General features: G+C 51.0%; 1 protein-coding gene across 1 annotated transcript in view; it reads left to right on the forward strand.

Annotated features, from left to right (window-relative positions):
- Positions 1–413: 413 nt before the first annotated feature.
- Positions 414–25310, forward strand: part of LOC119391931 (F-box only protein 33-like) — a 29923-nt gene continuing 5026 nt past the window's right edge. Inside the window, exon 1 of the mRNA XM_037659684.2 lies at positions 414–1754. Coding sequence (XP_037515612.1) covers positions 435–1754 — 1320 coding nt within the window. The 5' untranslated portion in view covers positions 414–434. The remainder of the gene's footprint in view (positions 1755–25310) is intronic.

The following is a 25310-nucleotide window of genomic DNA, read 5'->3' on the forward strand; positions in this document are numbered from 1 at the left end:
ATAATAATAATAATAGTGTCAAGACGTTTATTAACGGGGACTCAGTGACGGCGCACGGCAGCGACAGTCAAAGCGGGGCCGATTCTCTGCACGAGGAGCGTGCTCTCACAGAAGAGAACGACCCACTGGAAGGCGCTCGAGAGGACGACCCATTACTGCGTAGGAACGCTTCGCTACAATTACCCCGGCTACGAAAAGGGAGCCGCCTGGCGACCTAGCAACTTGTCACTATGAGCGGGTCATGGTAGGGCTTCAGGCGCGCCACGTTGACAATGTCGCGCCCTCGACGGCGCATGTCCGAAGATGGGTCGATGGGTTCGATGAGGTAGTTCACCGGGGATGTGCGTTCGACGACACGGTAGGGGCCTTCGTATTTGGGCAGGAGTTTGGAAGCGAGGCCAGGTTTCACATGTGGGAGGAGGGTCCGCGCTGTAATGTCGGTGGGGTGGGCGCACGGGGACTTTGCTGCCTTGCCGTCCGTCGTCCTAGTCGAAATTAACGAATATCTCTCGTTCAGGGACAAATTGAAGGCTTCCTCTACGTGTCGAGCTTGGTGGGACTGCCTTTTCCACCCGAGATTTTGGACGACGCTAACGATCCGCTTTAGCCGCAAGCGAAACGCCTGGCGCCAAGCTGAGTTTCTGGCCAAGAAATGCGGCCGCTTTGTACGTCATTTCACCCTGGAGTTCGACTGCATGAGCCCGCAGATAGTGCAGCAGTGCATCGCGATCCTCGCTTTGCTCGGAGAAAACCGCCAACTTGCGTCGCTGAGTCTCCATCCGACTGCCTGCGTTGTTGCCTGGCCATATCGTCTCTACGATGCCTCCAAATGTTCAGGCAATGAAAGCGAAACCATCGCTGTCTACGACAGGTTCCTCGAGGTAATCGGGCAAGTCATCTGTACGTCTTGTCATTTGGAATACTTCTCTCTCGGGTGCCTCGAGGACCAATTCCACCATTCGGACAGTTTTCTGACGCTACTCAGCTTGCACCAGCGGCGTTCTCTTTCGCAACTACACCTCGCAAATGTGAAAGAAGACCCCGACCACTACCCCATCCCCGAAATCCATTTCTGGCACTTACAGCATTTCGAATGCCTGTCAACCCTGAGCATCGACTACGATTATGTCTGCGACCAGTTGCTTCTGCTCCTGAGTGAACGAAGCGTGCTGTTGAAGCTGGTGCTGCACGTTCACGGCCTTGACGACCAGCAGACGGTTTGCGAAGGATCGTGGCTTGAATTGAGTAGGCGGTGCCCAAAGCTTCGCGTAACGATCACCCTTCTGCACACCTGCGAGCCATGGAGTGCCATCAAGGGCCTTCTCAATGCTGCCATACCATTGGCCAGGTTTCAGTCTCACTTCAGTGATGGATTTCGAAGTGATGTCTTCGATTTGCTCTCTGCGCAGTATGCTGAAACGTTGGAAGCAGTGGCTGTTGTAAGTGCACTCTCAGGTACTGAAGGTATTTCTCAAAGAACCTTTGCTGTGCGAGCTGAAAGTCCAGTGGTCATGCTAGCATGGCGTTGCCATCGACTGGGAAGCCTTAAGTTGGTCGGGCATGAGATAGCAGACTTTGACCTCATCGCCGTGGCACGGTTGTGGGGGCCACAGCTGAAGGAGTTGGTCATTCCAGCTGACTGCGTCTCGGGCAGCAGCAACGGAGGGCCGTACTACAGCGACCTTCGCCTCACTGACGTCAAACACCTCGAAACAGAAGTCTCCTTGAGCTTGCAGAGGACGACCCATTACTGCGTAGGAACGCTTCGCTACAATAGTAATATTTGGAGTTTAACGTCCCAAAACCACAATATGATTATGAGAGACGCCGTAGTGGAGGGCTCCGGTAATTTCGGCCACCTGGAGTTCTTTAACGTGCACCTAAATCTAAGTACACGGGCCTCAAACATTTTCGCCTCCATCGAAAATGCAGCCGCCGCTGCCGGGATTCCATCCCGCGACCTTCGGGTAGAGCGCCATAACCACTAGACCACGGTGGCGGGGCACTATCGAGCCAAGACGCTATCGTTTACGTTCCTATTAAAAAAGGCATGACGTAACCGACATCAAGAAAGGAGAGACGAGACCATTTGTGCACACAAACAACCAAACACCCGATATATTTAAACAACGGAAAGAAAGATGACAGAAAAAAAAGCCGGCAGATCCCACGCATTGTGGGAATCGATGTAATGCGAAGCAGCCAGCAAAGAGCTGCATACATCGTCTTGTATGTCATTGAGGAAAATGCGTGTCATGGTTTTCATGTTAACTCCTATTATTTATGTTCGTCACACAGTAACGTCGCGCAATACCAACTTGGGGGTCGATCAACCTAGAGAAACGGCCGCCAGCGCACCATGAGCGTGGCACGTAAGTCATGCTGTACATGACATGTGTGTCATGACTTTCATGTTAACTCGTGTTATTTATGTTCGTCACACAGTCACGTCGCGCAAGACCAATTCCGGGGTAGGTCTAGCTAGCGAAACGGCCACCAGCGCGCCATGAGCGTGGCACGTAAGTCATGCTGTACATGACATGCGTGTCATGATTTTCATGATAACTCGTGTTATTTATGTTCGTCACACGATCACGTCGGAAGAGACCAATATTGGTGTATATCAATCTAGCGAAACGGCCGCCAGCGCCCCATGAGCGTGGCACGTAAGTCATGCTGTACATGACATGCATGTCATGATTTTCATGATAACTCGTCTTATTTATGTTCGTCACCCGGTCACGTCGCAAGAGACCAATATTGGTGTATATCAAGCTAGCGAAACGGCCGCCAGCGCCCCATGAGCGTGGCACGTAAGTCATGCTGTACATGACATGCGTGTCATGATTTTCATGATAACTCGTGTTATTTATGTTCGTCACACGATCACGTCGGAAGATACCAATTTCGGTGTATATAAAGCTAGCGAAACGGCCGCCAGCGCACCATGAGCGTGGCACGTAAGTCATGCTGTACATGACATGCATGTCATGATTTTCATGATAACTCGTCTTATTTATGTTCGTCACCCGGTCACGTCGCAAGAGACCAATATTGGTGTATATCAAGCTAGCGAAACGGCCGCCAGCGCCCCATGAGCGTGGCACGTAAGTCATGCTGTACATGACATGCGTGTCATGATTTTCATGATAACTCGTGTTATTTATGTTCGTCACACGGTCACGTCGCAAGATACCAATTTTGGTGTATATAAAGCTAGCGAAACGGCCGCCAGCGCACCATGAGCGTGGCACGTAAGTCATGCTGTACATGACATGCATGTCATGATTTTCATGATAACTCGTCTTATTTATGTTCGTCACCCGGTCACGTCGCAAGAGACCAATATTGGTGTATATCAAGCTAGCGAAACGGCCGCCAGCGCCCCATGAGCGTGGCACGTAAGTCATGCTGTACATGACATGCGTGTCATGATTTTCATGATAACTCGTGTTATTTATGTTCGTCACACGATCACGTCGGAAGAGACCAATATTGGTGTATATCAATCTAGCGAAACGGCCGCCAGCGCCCCATGAGCGTGGCACGTAAGTCACGCTGTACATGACATGCGTGTCATGATTTTCATGATAACTCGTGTTATTTATGTTCGTCACACGGTCACGTCGCAAGATACCAATTTCGGTGCATATCAATCTAGCGAAACGGCCGCCAGCGCCCCATGAGCATGGCACGTAAGTCATGCTGTACATGACATGCGTGTCATGATTTTCATGATAACTTGTGTTATTTATGTTCGACACACGGTCACGTCGCAAGATACCAATTTTGGTGTATATAAAGCTAGCGAAACGGCCGCCAGCGCACCATGAGCGTGGCACGTAAGTCATGCTGTACATGACATGCGTGTCATGATTTTCATGTTAACTCGTGTTATTTATGTTCATCACACAGTCACGTCACAAGATACCAATTTTGGTGTATATCAAGCTAGCGAAACGGCCGCCAGCGCACCATGAGCGTAGCATATAAATCATGCTGTACATGACATTCGTGTCATGATTTTCATGTTATGACTTGTCATTTATGTTCGTCATACAGTCATGTTACGCCATACCAATTTTGGTGCACATTCGATTAGCGAAGCGACCAGGAGAGCACAAAGTCGTAGGCGGCTAGATAGATAGATAGATAGATAGATAGATAGATAGATAGATAGATAGATAGATAGATAGATAGATAGATAGATAGATAGATAGATAGATAGATAGATAGATAGATACGGTCAAAGTCGCAGAAGTTCGCTAAGAAATGCTTCGCATTTAAAAGGAACGCACGAAAAAGAAGTGAACAGGAGTAGGAAAAGATTCAAAGGGAGTACCTAGGAGACACCTTTAGGAGGAACAGAGTGTCACCATTCCCTAGACGCGGAGACGCACTAGCGCAGACGGCGATGGCTTAAGATACGGCAGGGACGATAACATGGTTGACTCGGAGAAAAGCAGGCGTTGGGCGAGTTTAGGTCAGCGGCCTTTTGGCGTTCGGCCGCCGAAGGTTGCACACGGATCCGGAGACGTAGGCTTACCTGGTCAACGGCAGACAATGTGAAGAAGCTTGGGTACGTGCTCAGGTGAGAGCCCGCAGCGGCCTTGCCACAGAAACTCGGCCGGCCGCCACTCCCGCGCCCTGGTCGCCTTCCTCACTCGGCCACGTCTCTTTTGCTCCTGTTCTACACACCTTGTTTTTAGATGCGAAGCAGCTTTTGCTCGTGGCTATGCCTGTCCTTCCATTGGCGACCGTCCGCTCGGAAACCATGTGTACTAGCACGCGCATGCGCGCTCGGGCCTGTGTAAGGGGCTGGGTAAGACGCTGTGGCCTCTCCCCCTTACACTCTCTAGCAATAATGTGATGGCGTCGGGGAACCAGATTCTGCAGACGCGCGATGAACCAACGCGTTGTATCCTAGTCAGAACGCGCTGGCACGCGCTAGCGCATTCCGGCCTGTGCAAGGGGCTAGGTAGGACGCTGTGGGCTCTCCCCCTTAAGGTTCAGAAATCACGGAACCTTAAGTCGACCCATGCGCTGCTTCGCATCCCCACGTGGTTCCCTTTAGTGGGAGATGGTGTAATTTTAGGGGCGAAGCTCCTTAAAGCGGCACCCGTTCGTCCCCGTCGTAGTGCGTAACCAGTCTTAACGCTAGAACCAGATCTTGACCTCCAAGGTGGTGCCGGTGGGAGATTTCTCCTGTGCGTTGTTGAACAATAAAAATTTCGCAGCGTGCGCGTTAACTAAAAGCCGACTTCTTCTGTCTCTCATTCTCCATTAGCAGCCATTGGCATGTTCCAGTAGGAAACTCTAGTAGAAGTAGAAGTGTAAGCGTTAGCTAAAAGCCGACTTCTTTTGTCTCTCATTCCCCATTAGCAGTCATTGTTTACCTCCAAGGTAGTGCCTGGTGATATTTCTCCTGTGCGTGATTAAACAATAAAACTTCACAGCGTACATGTAAAATTAAAGTGAGCTGCAAGTCGCCATGACTCTCATCGGCCCTTTAGTATAAATTGGCCCGATCTCACGTCGTTGATGATGTACTGGGCGTGAAGCTGCGCGAGGCCGCCGCCAAGATCCTGCCGTACGAGAGCTTCGCCCCACTCATCATCATTCACCCCGTGGATATGCTGTGGAATTTTTTTTCCCTTCCGAATCACCGTGGATGCAGCTTATTGGTTTAGAATGCTGACGCTTACACGTTCAGCTCCGCGCGTCATCTTCTTCGTCTTCTTCAGTTTATGTTGATTGCGTCGCGCACTTATTAAACGCCCACTTAACTTATCACAATGATGTGGCGCTTATGCAGATTTGGAAACGTATTCGTTTACAGGCGGCGCCAGTCCTGCGCTTGGTATCGGTTGTAGTTGCTGTGAGGAGGTGCCCCGATGCGGCGATCTAATCTTTCTTTGTCTAGGATGCCGCCCCGATTCACCCCATCTCCTTCTCCTCTTCAGTGGCGGGAAGGACAGGCTTCTGTCCTTGATTTCGAATGTCTCTTCTCTCGTCGCAAAACGGAAAGCCGCGTGTAGGGCGCAATCTTGACCAAGGTCAAGACAGGCAATGACCGACCACCGAGAGTAAATCTCTGTGTGTGTTTGTGTGTGTGCGTGTGTGTGAGTGTATGAAAGTGCTGCGTCATATCTGTGTCGTGTGGTACACAGCTTCGTCTCACATGCAGAACAGACCCCTGCATGGCGCCCGAGAGGACCTGAACAGTGTTGGAACTTATCCATTATAATGTTACGGATGATATGGGTTTATTTACAATAAGCTCAATGAAGCGGCAGGCAAAAGACAAGGGACGGTCAGATGATGCCGATCACCAGATCCCTCGCGCCCATTCTACTTCTTCGTTCTCTTTCGCGCTCTTCCAGCGCCGCGTTACATTTTCCTCGGGGCCAGACGAAGCTCACCGAGCAAGTCAGAGGGCTCGCTGAGTGCAGGGCTTCAGTCGTGCAACATGCACAAGTTGCGTCTTGCGTGAACGGCGGTTGCCAGCTGTCACTTTTGCGATGACGTAGGTGACGTCGCTCAAACCTTTGACGACGACGAATGGGCCGGTGTACCTAGAAAGAAGCTTTTGGCGAAGTCCCTGCTTTCTTACTGGTGTCCACAGCCACACGAGATCACCTGTTTCAAAGGTGACTGGCAAATGTCTTGCGTCGTAACGGGCCTTAGCACGGGAATGGGACGAGAGAGTTCTGAGCCGGGCCAGTCGACGTGCTTCTTCAGCGCGACACAAGGTCTGCGCGACACTTGCGTTTGCGTTAGTCGAGAAAGGAAGCACGGTGTCAAGGAAACTTTGAGGATGGCGAGCGTAGAGCAGAAAGAAAGGTGTATAACCTGTTACTTCGTGTTTGGCGGTGTTAAAGGCATACGTTATGAAAGGTAGTACGGCATCCCAGTTCTTATGGTCCGCTGAGACATACATTGAAAGCATGTTAATGATGGTACGATTGGTGCGCTCAGTCAGCCCGTTGGTTTGCGGGTGGTAAGGCGTGGAATGCCGATAGTGGCACCCACAGAGCCGTAGTAGTGCTTCGACAACATCAGCGGTGAACTGCCGGCCACGATCACTTATTACCACACGGGGAGCTCCGTGACGGAGGATAATCGAATGCAGTAGGAACCAGGAAACATCAGATGAGGTGGCTGAAGCAAGTGCCATCGTCTCTGTGTAACGTGTTAGATAATCCACGCAGACGATAATCCAGCGGCGTCCGGTGGAAGACTTGGGGAAAGGGTCGAGCAAATCTATGCCGACTTTTTCGAAGGGCGAAGTCGGTGGCGTAACCTGTTGCAGTGTGCCTGCAGGAAGAGCAGTCGGTTGCTTGTGGCGTTGGCATACATCACAACTGGCGACGTCGTGCTTAGTCGTCTTCCACAGCCGAGGCCAGTAGAACCGCTGTCGGATGCGATGAAGCGTCCGTACAAATCCAAGGTGCCCAGACGTAATGTCGTCGTGCGTTGCTCGGAACACCGCAAGGCGCAAGCGTTCCGGGACGACGAGAAGCAGTGGGGCACCATTGCTTGAGTAATTCTTGCGGTACAAAACACCGTCACGAATCACGAATTGCGTTGCGTGTCGAGATCTGTTGGTCGCATCAATAATTGGTCTCAGTGATGGGTCGCGCAGCTGCTCCTGACTGAAGATGTCCAGACTCGGAAAGTCCAAGGAGACCGTCGCAAGGTAATTGTCGAAATCGTCGTCATCGGTGCTTGTAGTTAGAGATGGTAGACGAGATAAGCAATCGGCGTCGGCGTGGCATCGCCCAGTCTTGTAGGCAACAGAAAAGTTATATGCCGGAAGCCGCAAGGACCAACGAGCCAACCGGCCAGCTGGGTCCAACAAGCCAACATAGGGAATGATGGTCGGTTACGATCTTGAAATGTCGGCCGTACAAATAAGGTCTGAACTTGTGTATGGCGAAAACAACTGCGAGGCATTCCAGTTCCGTTACAGTAAAATTGCTTTCAGCCTTTGTCAGAGCACGACTTGCATACGCAACGACGTGTTGGCGTCCGTCATGAAACTGGACAAGGACGGCACCAGCGCCCACGCCACTTGCATCGGTGTACAGTTCTGTGAGTGCCTCCGGGTCGAAATGATGCAAAAGGGGCCCAGAAGTGAGCAAGAACTTCAACTGTTCGAAAGCATCCTCATGCTCAGCGGTCCACCGGTAGGGGGTGTCCTTTCGAAGCAAGTCTGTCAGTGGATGAGCTAGCTGGGCGAAGTTTTTAATAAACCGGCGAAAATAAGAACAAAGACCCAGGAAGCTACGAATGTCCTTCACAGTCTTTGGTGGCTTGAAGTTGCGGACTGCAGTGATCTTGTTGGGATCTGGTCGTATGCCGTCCTGGTCGACTAGATATCCAAGAACAACGGCTTGGCGCTCACCGAAGTGGCACTTCTTGGAGTTTAAAACAAGACCAGCTTGTTTGAAACAATTGAAAACAACGCTGAGCCGCTGGTTATGCTCGTGGAAAGTCCTGCCGAAAATAATGACGTCATCGAGATAACACATACAAATCTCCCATTTGAGACCGCGAAGGATGGAGTCCATGAATCGCTCGAAGGTTGCTGGAGCGTTATATAAGCCAAACGGCATAACGTTAAATTCAAATAAGCTGTCGGGCGTAACGAAAGCAGTCTTTTCTCTGTCAGACGGATGCATTGGTATCTGCCAGTAGCCAGACCTGAGGTCGACGGATGAAAAGTACGAGGCGGAGTGAAGGCAATCAACAGCATCGTCGATGCGCGGTAAAGGATACACGTCTCTCTTCGTGACGGCGTTAAGGCGGCGGTAGTCGACACAAAATCTCCTTGAGTTGTCTTTCTTTTTGACGAGTATAACCGGAGCTGCCCAGGGGCTGCATGACTCATGAATAACGCCCTTCTGCAGCATGTCGTTGACCTGTTCGGCGATCACTTTCCTTTCTGAAGGGGATACGCGGTAAGGCTTCTGGCGTATCGGTATAGCATCTCCCGTGTTGATACGGTGGTGCGTACGGGATTTTGGCAGCGTAAAACAATGATCGCTTTGAGCAAAATCAAAGACTGGCGCGTACCTGGCGAGTACCTCTTGGAGAACATCCAGCTCAGTAGAAGACAGCGACTTGTTTATCATGCGCCGCAAGTCGGCTGAGTAGTCAGGAGTTGGTGGACGGATGTCTGGGGACACTTCAACCGTCCGGACGTTAATTGTGGTCTTCTCAAACGTTCCCAATTTGAATCCGGCTGGCAGACAGACAGACTCTGCAGAAGCGTTGACTGTCCACAAGAGAGCACGTCCGTCGATGACTTGAATAAACGACCGAGGGACCAACACGTTCTTCTTAAGTGCGTTGGTATGATCTGGTTCCACTAGGCCGCTGCAGGATCCCAACAGGACACGAGAAGAGCACGCGGGAATAAACATGGCTGAATGACCAGGAATCAACGCATCTTCAGACAACGAAAGAACGTCGGCTGGTTGAGCTCGAAAATCGTCAAGTACGGTAGTTGGCAACGTGCTTTGGAGAATAACTTCCCCAGTCCCACAGTCAAGCGTTGCGCCGCATTCACGCAGGAGGTCTATCCCTAAGATAAAACTATGAGTTGCTTGCGCCAATACAATGAATTCTGCTCTAAAACTTTGTCCTCCAATCGTTACTAAAGCCGAACAAACACCAACGGGGCGCAACATTTCTCCTCCAACTCCACGAAAGGTTTCATTGCGATCCCACGCAAACATAACCTTATGTCCTAAAAAGTGATTTTTAAAATGAAGGCTCATGACCGAAATAGTCGCACCAGTAACTAAGAGGGCTATAGTGTTTACACCGTCTATAAACACACGCACTTTGTTCTTCAACATCACAGCAGAAGGAATTGGCGAATCTGACCGTCCCGCGACCGCACCTCCATCGGTCGCACCAGCTAGTTTCCCAGCTGGGGAGGAGAAGGCGACTGACGACGCGGGGACGGCGAACGGCGTGGTCGTCTCGAAGGCGGCGTAAGGCTTCGCTCGGATACTGGGGACTCGTCGCGCAATCTGTGAGGCCACTGCTGTCGTAGAGGGCTAACGATAGATTGAGAGGTCGAGGTTTCGTGTACACGAGCCGGGTATGCCGAGAAACCTGGCGCTCGCGGCTGGCGGCGACAGAAGCGTGAGATATGCCCTCGGAGGCCGCAAGTGTAGCATATTGGCACGTCACGGTTCAAATTAGTGGTAGCAGAGGTGCGCGGAGTTGGGTGGTACTCCGCAGGCGCACGCCGTGACGTCTCGTAGTAGTCTGCAGGATGACGTTGTGGTGTCGGGGGATATTCCGCAGCAACACTACGGGGTGGTGACATCCGGCGGCGACCGTGACTTGTCGGGTGCGTTCGGAAGTTCGTGCTGGAGTGCGCCTCTTCAGGTTGTGGTCGATACTCGATGCGACGCTCTCGCTTCCAGAAGGATGGTGGTTCGAGAAACTCGTCGAATGCGCATTGATAGCCAGCCTCTGCTCCATGAAGCCGTGCTAGCTCTTGAACTACTCGACGCACGAGCAGAGGGAGGTCTTCGCAGGCGGCGACGTCCATACTTGCAACCGTAGGGACGTTGTCCAAGCGCCCGAACATCGGCAAAATTCGTCGGGTCTTCAGCGCCTCGAATGCCCGACATTGCTGCCTAACCTCGGAAGGTGTGTTTAGGTTTTCCTTTGTAATTAGAAAGCTATAAACATCTTCAGCGATGCCCTTTAACAGATGTCCGAGCTTGTCTTCGTCGGACATGTTCGTGTTCACAATTCCACAAAGCTTCAGTACTTCCTCAATGTACGTCGTACACGTTTCGCCGGGCAATTGTGCTCTACGTGCGAGTGTCTTTTCAGCCTTCTTTTTCTTGGAACTTGTGCCCCCAAAGCAGGCCTTCAGTTCCTCAACAAAGGTCGGCCAAGTGGTCAGCACGTGCTCATGGTTCTCGAACCAAAGCAGGGCGGTCCCGGCGAGAAAGAATGCCACGTTCACGAGCTTCGCCGACGTACTCCACTCGTGATGGCGGCTCACTCTTTCGTAGTGCTTTAACTAATCGTCCACGTCTTCATCGGTCCTACCTGAGAATATGCGTGGTTCAGGTGCCCAGTAGCTAGGTTGTCTTGGTCGGTGGTTGCTTTGCTCGGTGGCGTTGCCGGCCGACGTGCCTTCGCGGGCGTCGGTCATGTCTGTGTGTTCCGGAGGTAGTCCGGCTAGGCGTCGGCTTCTTCGAAGGTCGTCTGCGACAGCGTTGTCCAGGGCGTCGGTTACCCCGCACCAGTCCACCAAAACTGTTACGGATGATATGGGTTTATTTACAATGAGCTCAATGAAGCGGCAGGCAAAAGACAAGGGATGGTCAGATGATGCCGATCACCAAATCCCTCGCGCCCATTCTACTTCGTTCTCTTTCGCGCTATTCCAGCGCCGCGTTACAACACTGTACAAACTGGCAGCAATATGAGAGGTAATCACTGATGCACTCATTTATTGGACCATTTTCAATTTTTGCCGAGTTCAGTGATAAGTTTAGAGCGAGAAACGTGGCCGAAGGACTTACGAAAGTCTAAATAAATTATGTTGATTGATGGTTGTTCGTTCATTGTTAGCCAAAAGTCATGTGTAGCTTCTACGAGTTTTTCAAATCAACAAACAATGAAGCCAAGGAAGGCGTCGGAGAAGTTATTTGTACTGTTAAGCTGTTTATTGGACGGCACTCGGCGACAATGCGCTATGGCGACAGTCAAGGCCAAAGCACGGGCTCCGAGAGCGAGCGGCGTTTAGAAGAGAACGACCCACTAGAAGCCGCCGGAGAGCGCAACCGTTAAACAGTACCAATCGCATCGCCACAATTACCCCGGGTACGGAAAGGGAGCCGTCCGGCGACCTAACAGCTCGTCACTAGAGCACTGCACGGGCCGTAATTCTCGGCCCGGGCCCGGCCCGGGCCCGGAACTCGTTCAAATGTACCCGCCCGAACCCGGCCCGGTGACTCAAAATGATACCCGGGCCCGGCCCGAACCCGAGAAAAAATTTCGCCTACCCGGCCCAGCCCGACCACAGATCAGGCCCGACTGAGGCCCGACCCAGTAACCTAGGTGGTGTTGCCCGAACATGGAATCGACAGCAAGGTGTTTGAAGTGGCAAATATCTACGCTTTGTTGGCGTATGTTTCGCTAACAATTATACTTTACCATACGGTAATTTCCGGTAAAAAGGGGCTCACGGTGCAAAGAGTTGAGCGGAAATATTGGATACAATGATTGTTTGTTCGGCAGTGGTATACCGTACCTATTTTTTCTGCAAATACAATGGGGATCATGAAGGGCGTTCGCCGCCACGTAACACGGAGCACCGCCAGAGCATGTGTTCTAGATTAGCTTGGCAGAGAACAAAATGTTCACTTCATTTTGTTTTTATTGCACTCTATAGCCTATTGAAATTTATAGCATGCTGTAACCACAAAGCCAATCGTGCACCCTTCTCGATATGTACCACCTGTTTTCACCGTTGTAGCGCCTTGTCACAGCAAGAGAAACAGAAGGAGAAAACCAAATTTGTGACCGTTGTTGCAAATACACTACTCTAGGTAAAGGTATGGAACCGCGTGCACCACGTGTAGCGTATAAGCAGCCGAAAGGAAGAAAAAAAAACTATTTCTCATAGCATTATTTTCATATACCACACCACTGCTAGTATATACAGTCTATAAGTTTCTTATGGCATACTTTATAGTTTACTTCTTCACATATTATTGTATCAGTATCAAGATATTCCTGCTTTAAGCACGCCATGCCATGTTGCATCACATATCCTGCCGCGCCAAAGCTTCTTTCACTGCTCACGCTGGCCGCACGGGCGCACCACATCTGCCTTGCCAATTGCGAAGGCGTCGGCAGTCGTTCTTAACTTCCACCACAGGAGCAAATCTAGGATGTCTTTGTGGAGCTCTGTAGAATGAATATGGCTTGTAGCTCATCCCTTCACTTCTCTCATTCCCGAATGTCGTGCCACTCTTCAATGTCATCTGTAAACCTCCTCTTTGAGGGCTTCTCCTTGCAATTTTCAGCAGTGTATGTTATGTACGGTTTGCACCGTGCTCGTTTCTTTTTTCATATTATAATGGCTTATGCCTTCCCAACGATGTTGTACCGGTAGAAGGTGGCCATTGGACTACGCGGTTAGGACTAGCAGGAAGTGTATGAAGCGATTTCGATATATTTTCGGGGTTCGTTCGAGCTTGGTAATAAAGGCGCGACTAAGCTTCTCGAAGCTAACTCATTAGATGCATATGGTTCGAGGTAAAGGGACATCACCCGGCACGAAATCTGTCATTGTCCTTTTTCAAGCCAGATATTTTGTCAAGCGAATATACTTCACCACACGCCTTGTTTAATGGACCTAGTCTATTCCTGCACATTCCAACGCTGTTGCGGCAGTATCATGTAGCTCTCGCACTATATAGAGCACTATATAGGGCCTCAAACACGCGGCTCGCGGACCTCTCGCTAGCGGCCCACCACCTGCACATGACTGCCTTGATCCCATTTTTTTTCTTTATAAGTATGTTCTTAAGATACACAGTCATCACAGATCGAAAGGATATTTTTCGTGAGGCGCCCCCTGCGGTCACCGTGTGTTGATACATAACCGTGAAACAAGAGCTATATTTCAGAATAGGCGTCCAGATTTCAGTCATTATGGGTGATAGGAAATGACTGGTTCCCCAGACGTGAAAGAGATACGTCCGTTTAATGGCAATACTAAAGGCGAACTGCTGCGCCGGCCACGTGCACGTGCCCTCGATGTCCCTCGGTTTCCTCTTCCCCGATTGAGTCTGGCACGCTCCAAGCTGCTCCGTTCCGCACTATTTTGCAACAATGGGTATCGATATGTTGTGGGACTCCTGCCGCCAAATCCCCTTCAGAAATGATCCCGTATATGAGATATGGGAAAGGTCTGCTGTGAAATGACGGTAGCTTTAAAACCTGTTCCCCCTCCCACGCTCCTACCTTCGTCATTGCCCTAGCCCTTGCGGGAGTAAATTTTCGTGAATGTGGCGCGAGCTGAGGTGAGTTTGAGACCCCTGATATGGCGGAACAAGACGAAAGCTCAGACATTAACAATGTGGCCACAAAAAGCAGGTTGTGCATGTATGTACACAACGACTTTTCTATTGTCAGTAAATTACTCTTTTACCAATCCAAAAGCACCACGCTCGCCGCGACAAGACTCTTGGTAAGAGAGAAAACTCGCAGGAAAATGCAAGTGACGGCGCCAAGTTGAAATTCACGCACCAAACGCCGCGACGTCATAGATTCTGACGGCATCTACTGGGCCCTAGGTAGCTTGTAGTGGGTAAAAATGAAGTACATTGACCTCTGAGGGGCCTTAACAGAATTTATATAATTGATATACGAAGTTTCTGAAAATTTCGTTGAGCCAAGGTCCCCAAAATACGACGAATACACTTTAAAGTCCACGACGCACGTGCGGTGATTTTCAGCGCGACATTTCAAAATGGAACTTTGACCTTGATTTTCTCCTTATTAATAGACTCATTGATGGTGAATTAAATGACGTTCGGGTTCTCAGAGTACACTATACCGGCCTAAACCGATTCAGTGTTTCACTTTAGTGAACCTTTAAGAATGGAGCGAAGTCCAAGCCCGGCCCGACCCGAGCCCGCCACCTCAAACCCGGGCCCGGCCCTAAGCCCGGAGCTTCAGGCCCGAGCCCGGCCCGAGCCCGCCGTGAAAGCTACTTTACCCGGCCCGGCCCGGCCCACGGGCCGGGCCGGGCCCGGGTTTTCGGGTAGGCCCGAGCCCGTGCAGTGCTCTACTCGTCACTATGAGTGGGTCATAGTAGGGCTTGAGGCGCTCCACGTTGAATATGTTACGCCCTCGACGGCGCATGTCCGAAGCTGGTTCGATGGGTTCGATCAAGTAGTTGACCGGGGATGTGCGCTCGACGACACGGTAGGGGCCTTCGTATTTCGGCAGGGGTTTTGAAGATAGGCCACTTGTAGTGGTAGGAACCGAGAGCCACATGAATGCTCCAGGGAGGAACGTGGGCTCAGAAGTGGTGGTGCCATCGCGAATACTCTTCTGCAGCTCTTGTTCCTGCGTCGTAAATGTCTTGGCAAACTCGCGACACTCTTCAGCAAGCCTGGCTGTGTCAGAAATAGGCGCACACTCAGATGGATCCGGCTTGTATGGAAGTATCGTGTCGATGGTGTGCGACGAGCGCCTTCCGTACAGTAAGAAGAAGGGTGAAAAACCAGTAGTGCTCTGAGGGGCGGTGTTATAGGCGTAGGTGACGAAAGGCATAATGACATCCCAATTGGCGTGATCGGCGGCGACGTACATTGACAGCATGTCGCCGAGCGTGCGGTTAAAGAGTTCGGTTAGGCCATTCGTCTGCGGGTGGTAAGCAGTAGTTTTGCGGTGAACAGCATGGCACTCTTTGAGAATGGCTTCCACGACTTCCGACAAGAAGACACGGCCTCGATCGCTGAGAAGCTCTTGGGGTGGACCGTGATGCAGTATGAATCGGTGTAGTAGGAAGGAGGCAACATCGCACGCTGTAGCCGCTGGGAGGGCGGCGGTTTCGGCGTATCGCGTTAGATGGTCAACAGCGACGACGGTCCAGCGGTTACCAGCCGAAGTCAGAGGAAGTGGTCCATACAAATTGATGCCCACGCGCCCAAACGGACGGTTACGGCAAGGTAATGGTTGTAGACCTGCTGGCGACACGTGTGTTGCAGGTTTTCGGCGTTGGCAATCGAGGCAGGAGCGAACGAACTTCTGCACGTAGCGGTACATCCCTCGCCAGAAGTATCGCTGTCGAATGCGGTGGTTTGCAGTTTTGGATACCCCAGAGTCGCGCATTGCGGATCAGAGTGGAAGGACTCGCATATTTCAGAACGCAGACTGCGGGTTATCACTAGTAGCCATGGCGGCCATCGGCGTTGTAATTGCGTCAGTGCAGTAGGTCGTCACGAACGGCGAAATGGTGGGCTTGACGACGCAACGCGCGAGTGGATGGTGTTGCCGACGGATCAGTGAGCAAATCGATCAGCGAGGTGATCCATTTATCCTTGCGCTGTTAGCGATGGTGTGAACGTCGATTGAAGCAACAGCTATGTGAGATACTGACAAGGGGCATTGTGTCAGGCAAGGGAGAGCGTGAGAGGGCGTCGGCGTCAGCATGCTGGCGTCCGTTGCGGTACAGCACGCGGATGTCGTAGTCTTGCAGGCGAAGTGCCCAGCGCGCGAGACGGCCTGAGGGATCCTTCAATGACGACAGCCAGCATAGTGCATGATGGTCGGTGACATCAAATGGGCGACCATACAAATAAGGTCAAAACTTTGTAAGGCCCCAGATGATCGCCAGGCACTCTTTTTCCGTGACTGTGTCTCGGCTCTGGTAAGCGTACGGCTTGCGTATGCCACTACATATTCGGGGAACCCTGGTTTGCTCTGCGCAAGGACGGCCCCGAGGCCTACACCGCTGGCGTCCGTGTGTACCTCCGTTGGGGCCGTAGGATCGTAGCGGCGTAGTATGGGAGGAGACGTCAACAAACGACGGATCTTTGTGAACGCGTCGTCACACTCGGACGACCACGAATTGAGGGGTCCGTTACTTCCAAGGAGCTTCGTCAGCGACGATATGATGGTGGAAAACTTTCGTATGAAGCGTCGAAAGTACGAGCACAGTCCCACGAAACTGCGCAGTTCTTTGACGGACGTAGGTTTGGGAAATTCGGCCATGGCCCGAAGCTTGGCCGGATCGGGAAGGATTCCGTCCTTGGACACGACGTAGCCGAGGATTGTCAGCTGCCGTGCTGCGAGTCGGCAGTTCTTCGGATTCAGTTGGAGGCCTGCGTCACGCAAACGCGTCAAAACATGCCGCTGACGTTGGAGATGCGTGGAGAAGTCCGGAGCGAAAACCACGACGTCGTCCAGGTAACACAAGCATGTGTGCCATTTCAAGTTGCGCAGAACGGTGTCCATCATGCGCTCGAAGGTCGCGGGCGCATTACACAGACCAAACGGCATAACTTTGAACTCGTACAAACCGTCAGGCATGACAAAGGCTGTCTTCGGTCGAGCGTCATCCGCCATGGGTACTTGCCAGTACCCCGAGCGCAAATCAAGAGACGAAAAGAATTCGGCTCCTTGCAGGCTGTCAATCGCGTCGTCGATTCGCGGTAGCGGATAAACATCCTTGCGAGTGATCTTGTTGAGCCGTCGGTAGTCCACACAGAAGCGCACGGAACCGTCCTTCTTCGCAACAAGAACTACCGGAGACGCCCATAGGCTGTCCGAGGGCCGAATAACGTTGCGTCGAAGCATATCGTCGACTTGCTCATTAATGACCCGACGTTCTGCGGGAGACACGCGATATGGACGTTACCGCAGTGGTGGTTGTGCGCCAGTGTCGATGCGATGCGTAACAGCGGAAGTGCGGCCGAGAGAAGTTTGCCCGTCATCGAAAGAAGAACAAAATTCTTCCACCAGGCACAGAAGTTGGGAACGCTGGACCGATGTGAGGTTGTCAGCAATGGAGGACCTAAACACATCAGCAGGTGACGAATCGGACGTGGAAACAGCACTGAGCGTACCGGAACTGGGACAGTGCGTGTCATCGGGTGCGTCCATAACTTGTGTGTCTTCGAGGGGTTCCACTCTGCCGAGGCATTCCCCTCGCACCAACGTAACAATGTATGGAGATGGGTTGTTAACAAAAATAGTGGTGCTGCCCTGAGTGACTTGGACGGTCGCGAAAGGTACCAGCAAGCCTTTCCGTGCAAACGTGGTCAGATGGCGAAATGAGTGCAATGGTGTCGGAGAGACCGGCGCAGTCGACTGACACAGCCGTCGACGAGGTTGGAGGCACTTTGGTATCGGCTTTGACGAGGATCTTGCTCGATATTGATGAAGTGTCTGCCGGCGTCAAATCTGAGAACGGGGAGAGTTCGATTTCGGCTGGTGCGCAATGAATTATGGCGTCGTGGCGGCAGAGAAAATCCCATCTGAGGATGACGTCGTGAGACCATGTAGCAATTATAATGAACTCGACGTCGTACAGAACGTCCTGAATGACGGCGCGAGCTGTGCATAGGATGAATACTCTGGGAGCTGGCTGTGCGGAGACATCCCAGAAAGTGGCGTCCTCACTTTTCGTAGCAATCGGCTCAATTTTTGGTCCATAACGGATACGGCGGCTCCAGTGTCGACAAGAGCAGATGCGGGAACACCGTCGACAAACACGTCTATCACGTTCGATGGGCTTCGCTGAGGGCTTTGCAGTTCGATGACTTCACCTCTGCGAGTAAGGCGGAGTGGTCGGATATGACCGACAAGCCAGCGAGCTCGGCGTCGCGGGATGGAGAGCGACGGGTCATCAACCGCTGCCGGCGCAGGTCCTCGTAGGTCTGGCAGAGAGTTATTACCTCGGCCACTGCGCTGGGGTTTTTGGCGAGCAGCATCGTGAAGGCATCGTCGTCGATGCCTTTGTCAGAATCTTGTCAGATTCCGACATGGTGGCGTCGGCTTTCTTACACAAATCGAGGATGTCTTCAATGTAGCTGGTAAAGGTTTCACCGGCCTGCTGAGCTCGTTCTCGCAAACGCTGTTTGGCCTGCAGCTTACGAACGGCAGGGCGGCCAAACACATTGTTAATGGCGGTCTTGAAGTCGGACCACGTCGTAAAATCGGATGCGTGGTTATTGTACCACAGGCCGGCGACACCCGCGATGTAGAAAACAAAGTTGGTCAACTTTCCTGCCTCGTCCCATTTATTGGGGACACTGACGCGTTCATAAATCGCGAGCCAGTCCTCCACGTCGGTCCCATCTGCGCCAGTGAAGACTGGGGGGTCACGGATAGGAGGGACACCGCGACATGAGGTCGGTGCAGGCGGAGGCGTCTGCTGGGCGGCGTCTTGAGTAATGGTAGCTGGTAGGGTACGGGATCGAAGCTCCAGTGGCATCGAATGGGAGCAAAGCACTCTCCACCAATTTGTTAAGCTGTTTATTGGACGGAACTCGGCGACAATGCGCTATGGCGACAGTCAAGGCCAAAGCACGGGCTCCGAGAGCGAGCGGCGTTTAGAGGAGAACGACCGACTAGGAGCCGTTGGAGGATGCAACCGTTAAACAGTACCAAGTGCTTCGCCAGAGTACATTTAAGGCTAAAGGCTAGTTGCCTCATTAAACGCGAAAATTGACCGTTGGCGTCTACGTCCGTCGCCAACGAAGAGTGATGCAAAAAATCATCATCATGTGATGACGCCACAGATGACGTCATAGTGTTAAAACCTGTTATGTAACGTGTCGTAACGTCACACGATGACCTCATCACATGACACTGTAGCTTCGTAAGAGGTGGGCCGATCACGGAGGCAGTGCAAAACCCTATTGGTGCACAAAGCTTTCGGAAGGTAGCGGGACAGGAACAACACATCGATTGAGAGGGAAAAGAAGACGACTTTCGCCTTCGGGTCGTCTTAGGTGAATGTATAAAGGACCCTGTCAGTTTGTAGCTGTAGTCCAGTAATTACGACATAAATGGAACGTGACTAAACTGGAAGAAAAATAAGCTTTGGGGGCGATAACAGAAATGCGAGAACATACAGTTGACGGAAGAATACGAACAAGGACCCGTGTCCACTCTGCCAGTGCGTCACGCCGTTATGGAACAAAGCGGAGAAGCCTGAGAATGACTTACAATGCCGTGCAAAAAGAAGTGGTGCAAATATTGATCCTTGGGGCATAACACGTTGCAAAGAGAGCTGTTTATGCTATCCGTAAAACCGTGCTGTCGATCGAAAACGTAGGCTACCTATGACGTCACCTAGCATCGCTATGGCAACCAGGCCAACTGCGCATCGCCCGCGACCTTCGCCAAGCTCCGCCCTCCTGCCTTGACACTGCGCACGACCATTCGTCGTCGCTGCGCCATAGCGACACTTGTCATGTTGGAAGCGTGTGCTGCGCCTTTGCTTCGCCATAGTTAGAACTATTTGATCTCCGGAAGAAGAAGCCGCGTATAAAGCCAAGCTGGAATATGCTCGCAGACGCCGAGCCGAAGAGGCTGCTGCCAAGCATAGCCAGCAAGCGGAAGAGCCAGAATTTGCCGCCCGGCGAAGGGGATACATGCAATATGGCCGCGAATCCGTGCCCGCTCTGCGTGTGCTCCAGTTTCATCGAGCGAATAACCGGTTTCATCGAGATTTTCTGAGAACGAACGTCGGGCACGCCTGTCGCATCTTCGCAACACCTAGTAATGCCTAGCCAAGCCCAGTGATGTCTAGCCAAACCTAGTAATGCCCAGCCAAACCTTGTGATGCCTGTCAACCTTCGGAAACACCTTCGGAAAATTTAAGAATCGAACAACTTCGCTGTCTTTAAACCTTGCGCGACATAGCGCAAGCTTTGCCGTCATATATGTCAGATTTTATTATATCCACAAAGTATCATCGGTATCCGGTATCCATAACTATAGTGTTCTTGCGGAGTATGACGTGATCGACTCAATAAATTGCCCGGCAAGAATCTTCAAAAAGTGCAAAACCAAGCGCAATATTGTGAGTGTTCCTGTTCTATAAGTCCGATCAGCAGCTTAAATCAACAAGCCGGGTGCCCGAGCTTTGACAACGCCGTATTGCTCATTAGATAACGGGCACGAATATCTGAATGACGAAGCCTTACCACATTGGGCGTAATAGTTTTATTAATAAATTTGCTTGCTTTCAATGAAACGCGGCTAATGCATGTTTGACAACGTTACCCGCACGTTACAAAAGTTTTCTGTACGCGCCGGCTTGTGGGCACGTGGTACACGGCACGAGCTGCAACGGTACGCCTCCTGGTGCATCCCTGATTACTGGAAGCCTCGCATGACGTCTTAGACCACGGCACGCATACGGACACTTCCGTCAACAAAATAGTTCAATGCCAAAAGTCACGGTTTCGCCGCGAGGCAATGACAGTGAGTGCAATAGCAACAAATTGAAATGTTATACAAAGTAAGGCTAGCAGCCTACTCCTTTAGGAAACGCGGTCGCTGCAGGTAGCGAACTGATGCTGTCTATGGCTTCGACGTCAACTATGTAATGAGCGAAGTTTTAGATTAGGCTGTGATGGCAGCACAGCGCGTACAAAGATGAGCCGACTGCCGATCCCCTATAAAGACATGGCGGCGAGAGCTACCACAGCTGTCCCGGCCCGTCGGGTCAAAGCACACATTCACTGCCGGCGGCACGCCGGCTCTGCTCCGGCTTCTTTCGAGAGACGGCCGGGGCGCTTCCTTTCTGCTCAAGCAGCAATCATCGGCTCTCACGCTTTCACTCGCGGAAAGAACATACGACGCGCGGGGCGATGTTATCAATTTGGACTTTATACAGAATATGACGGCGACGACAGAAATGCGCCTCGAGAGTCCATATAGTTATCGCAATAAAAAAAAAGCCAGCAGATCCCACGCATTGTGGGAATCGATGTAATGCGAAGCAGCCAGCAAAGAGCTGCATACATCGTCTTGTATGTCGTTTAGCAAAATGCGTGTCACGGTTTTCATCTTAACTCCTATTATTTATGTTCGTCACACAGTAACGTCGCGCAGTACCAAGTTCGCGGTAGATCAAGCTAGCGAAACGACCGCCAGCGCACCATGAGCGTGGCACGTAAGTCATGCTGTACATGACATGCGTGCCATGATTTTCGTGTTAACTCGTGTTATTTATGCTCGTCACACAGTCACGTCGCAAGATACCAATTTTGGTGTATATAAAGCTAGCGAAACGGCCGCCGGCGCATCATGAGCGTGGCACGTAAGTCATGCTGTACATGACATGCGTGTCATGATTTTCATGTTATCTCATGTGTTATTTATGTTCGTCACACAGTCACGTCACGCAATGCCAATTTCGGGGTAGATCAAGCTAGCGAAACGGCCGCCAGCGCCCCGTGAGCGTGGCACGTAAGTCATGTTGTACATGACATGCGTGTCATGATTTTCATGTTAACTCGTGTTATGTATGTTCGTTACACAGTCACGTCGCAAGATACCAATTTTGGTGTATATAAAGCTAGCGAAACGGCCGCCAGCGCATCATGAGCGTGACACGTAAGTCATGCTGTACATGACATGCGTGTCATGATTTCCATGTTATCTCGTGTGTTATTTATGTTCGCCACACAGTCACGTCACGCAATACCAATTTCGGGGTAGATCAAGCTAGCGAAACGGCCGCCAGCGCCCCATGAGCGTGGCACGTAAGTCATGTTGTACATGACATGCGTGTCATGATTTTCATGTTAACTCGTGTTATTTATGTTCGTTACACAGTCACGTCACAAGATACCAATTTTGGGGTAGATCAAGCCAGCGAAACGGCCGCCAGCGCACCATGAGTGGGGCACGTAAGTCATGCTGTACATGACATGCGTGTCATGATTTTCATGTTAACTCGTGTTATTTATGCTCGTCACACAGTCACGTCACGCAATACCAATTTCGGGGTAGATCAAGCTAGCGAAACGGCCGCCAGCGCCCCATAAGCGTGGCACGTAAGTCATGTTGTACATGACATGCGTGTCATGATTTTCATGTTAACTCGTGTTATTTATGTTCGTTACACAGTCACGTCGCAAGATACCAATTTTGGGGTAGATCAAGCCAGCGAAACGGCCGCCAGCGCACCATGAGTGTGGCACGTAAGTCATGCTGTGCATGACATGCGTGTCATGATTTTCATGTTATCTCGTCTGTTATTTATGCTCGTCACACAGTCACGTCACGCAATACCAATTTCGGGGTAGATCAAGCTAGCGAAACGGCCGCCAGCGCCCCATGAGCGTGGCACGTAAGTCATGTTGTACATGACATGCGTGTCATGATTTTCATGTTAACTCGTGTTATTTATGTTCGTTAACAGTCACGTCGCAAGATACCAATTTTGGGGTAGATCAAGCCAGCGAAACGGCCGCCAGCGCACCATGAGCGTGGCACGTAAGTCATGCTGTACATGACATGCGTGTCATGATTTTCATGTTAACTCGTGTTATTTATGCTCGTCACACAGTCACGTGGCAAGATACCAATTTTGGTGTATATAAAGCTAGCGGAACGGCCGCCAGCGCATCATGAGCGTGGCACGTAAGTCATGCTGTACATGACATGCGTGTCATGATTTTCATGTTAACTCGTGTTATTTATGTTCCTTACACAGTCACGTCGCAAGATACCAATTTTGGGGTAGATCAAGCCAGTGAAACGGCCGCCAGCGCACAATGAGTGTGGCACGTAAGTCATGCTGTGCATGACATGCGTGTCATGATTTTCATGTTATCTCGTGTGTTATTTATGCTCGTCACACAGTCACGTCACGCAATACCAATTTCGGGGTAGATCAAGCTAGCGAAACGGCCGCCAGCGCCCCATGAGCGTGGCACGTAAGTCATGTTGTACATGACATGCGTGTCATGATTTTCATGTTAACTCGTGTTATTTATGTTTGTTAAACAGTCACGTCGCAAGATACCAATTTTGGGGTAGATCAAGCCAGCGAAACGGCCGCCAGCGCACCATGAGCGTGGCACGTAAGTCAGGCTGTACATGACATGCGTGTCATGATTTTCATGTTAACTCGTGTTATTTATGCTCCTCACACAGTCACGTGGCAAGATACCAATTTTGGTGTATATAAAGCTAGCGAAGCGGCCGCCAGCGCATCATGAGCGTGGCACCTAAGTCATGCTGTACATGACATGCGTGTCATGATTTTCATGTTATCACTTGTCATTTATGTTCGTCATACAGTCATGTTACGCCATACCAACTTTGGTGTACATTCGATTAACCAAGCGACCAGGAGAGCACAAAGTCGTAGGCGGCTAGATAGATAGATAGATAGATAGATAGATAGATAGATAGATAGATAGATAGATAGATAGATAGATAGATAGATAGATAGATAGATAGATAGATAGATAGATATGCTCAAAGTCGCAGAAGTTCGCTAAGAAATGCTTCGCATTTAAAACCACCGCATCTCCACTAATGTGAATCATGACGAGTGGCGAAGCACTGGGTATCGTACCATTGTGTCACCGTACCTCACCTGCGCGTTCCCATTGCGAGTGTAAATTGCGTGACATAAAGTGTTTATTGTCACAGGGTCGTATCTATATATACACCACTGTATTTGGTTCCTCTTTAATGCTTTTCTATTTTAATCCTTTGTTACAATTCGTATATCGTCTTGAGTTCTGGATTACGTTTTCACTTCATCACTACTGCTTTGTGGTCTGTGAAATGGAGAGCCAATGGTTCTTCGAGTGTATATAATCTAAAGTTCACAAAGACAAGGTCTATGCATGTTCCTCGGGTGGTTGTTGGTTATTTCCAGTTGTAGCGGTGAAAGAGCAAGGCATTCACCAGTGGAATCATCTCTTGGTGCAAAGGCGCAAGCGCTGATCGCGAGCTGTGGTTGCAGAGCCTGCTTGTTTCTCGCTGGACCTGCGGTCTACCTGCTACCAGACGTCGTCAATAAACCCCCTTGCAAAGTGGTGGAGGTGCTGGGTAGTTAAATCTGGAGCTTCGAAGCCGGATGCTGCACACTGCGCCGACAATGCCTGATCAGACCGCCGAGCAAGGCACCGCCCAACAAGGCACGGCTCATTCGCCACTGGTCATCGTGCCTACCACCCTGCGTCAACGCGATCCTCCCTGCTTCAACGACACCGAGGGCCAAGATGTGGAAGATTGGCTGCTGTTATTTGGGAAGGTGAGCGCCGCCAACAAGTGGGATGACCCCTCGAAATTGGAGTATGTCCTATTCTACCTCAAAGACGTCGCCAGCCTGTGGTTCCACAACCACAATTCGGAATTTTCCACGTGGGCCGCTTTCAAGACCACCTTGGCAGCTGTCTTCGGTCGCCCCGCAGTACGCAAGCTCCGCGCCGAACAGCGCCTACACGGACGTGCGCAAAAGAAGGGCGAAAACTTCACTAGCTACATCGAAGATGTCATCGATCTATGCAAGCGCGTGAACCCTGAGATGACTGAACAAGAGAAGATCCGACACATCTTGAAAGGCATCGACGATGATGCTTTTCAAATGTTGCTGGCGAAGGACCCACGTGCCAAGGTCAATCTAAATACGTCGCGAAAGTCGGAACGAAAAGTGGTCGGAAACCTATTGCGACAAACATCAACACCCGCGCGACGATTAAAGCGCTACTAGGTGTGGGGGGACAAATGTTGAAAACAAAAAATTAATTAAACGTTTATTTTCA

The sequence above is a fragment of the Rhipicephalus sanguineus genome, chromosome 1, assembly GCF_013339695.2.
Source record: "Rhipicephalus sanguineus isolate Rsan-2018 chromosome 1, BIME_Rsan_1.4, whole genome shotgun sequence".
Classification (NCBI taxonomy): Eukaryota; Metazoa; Arthropoda; class Arachnida; order Ixodida; family Ixodidae; genus Rhipicephalus; species Rhipicephalus sanguineus.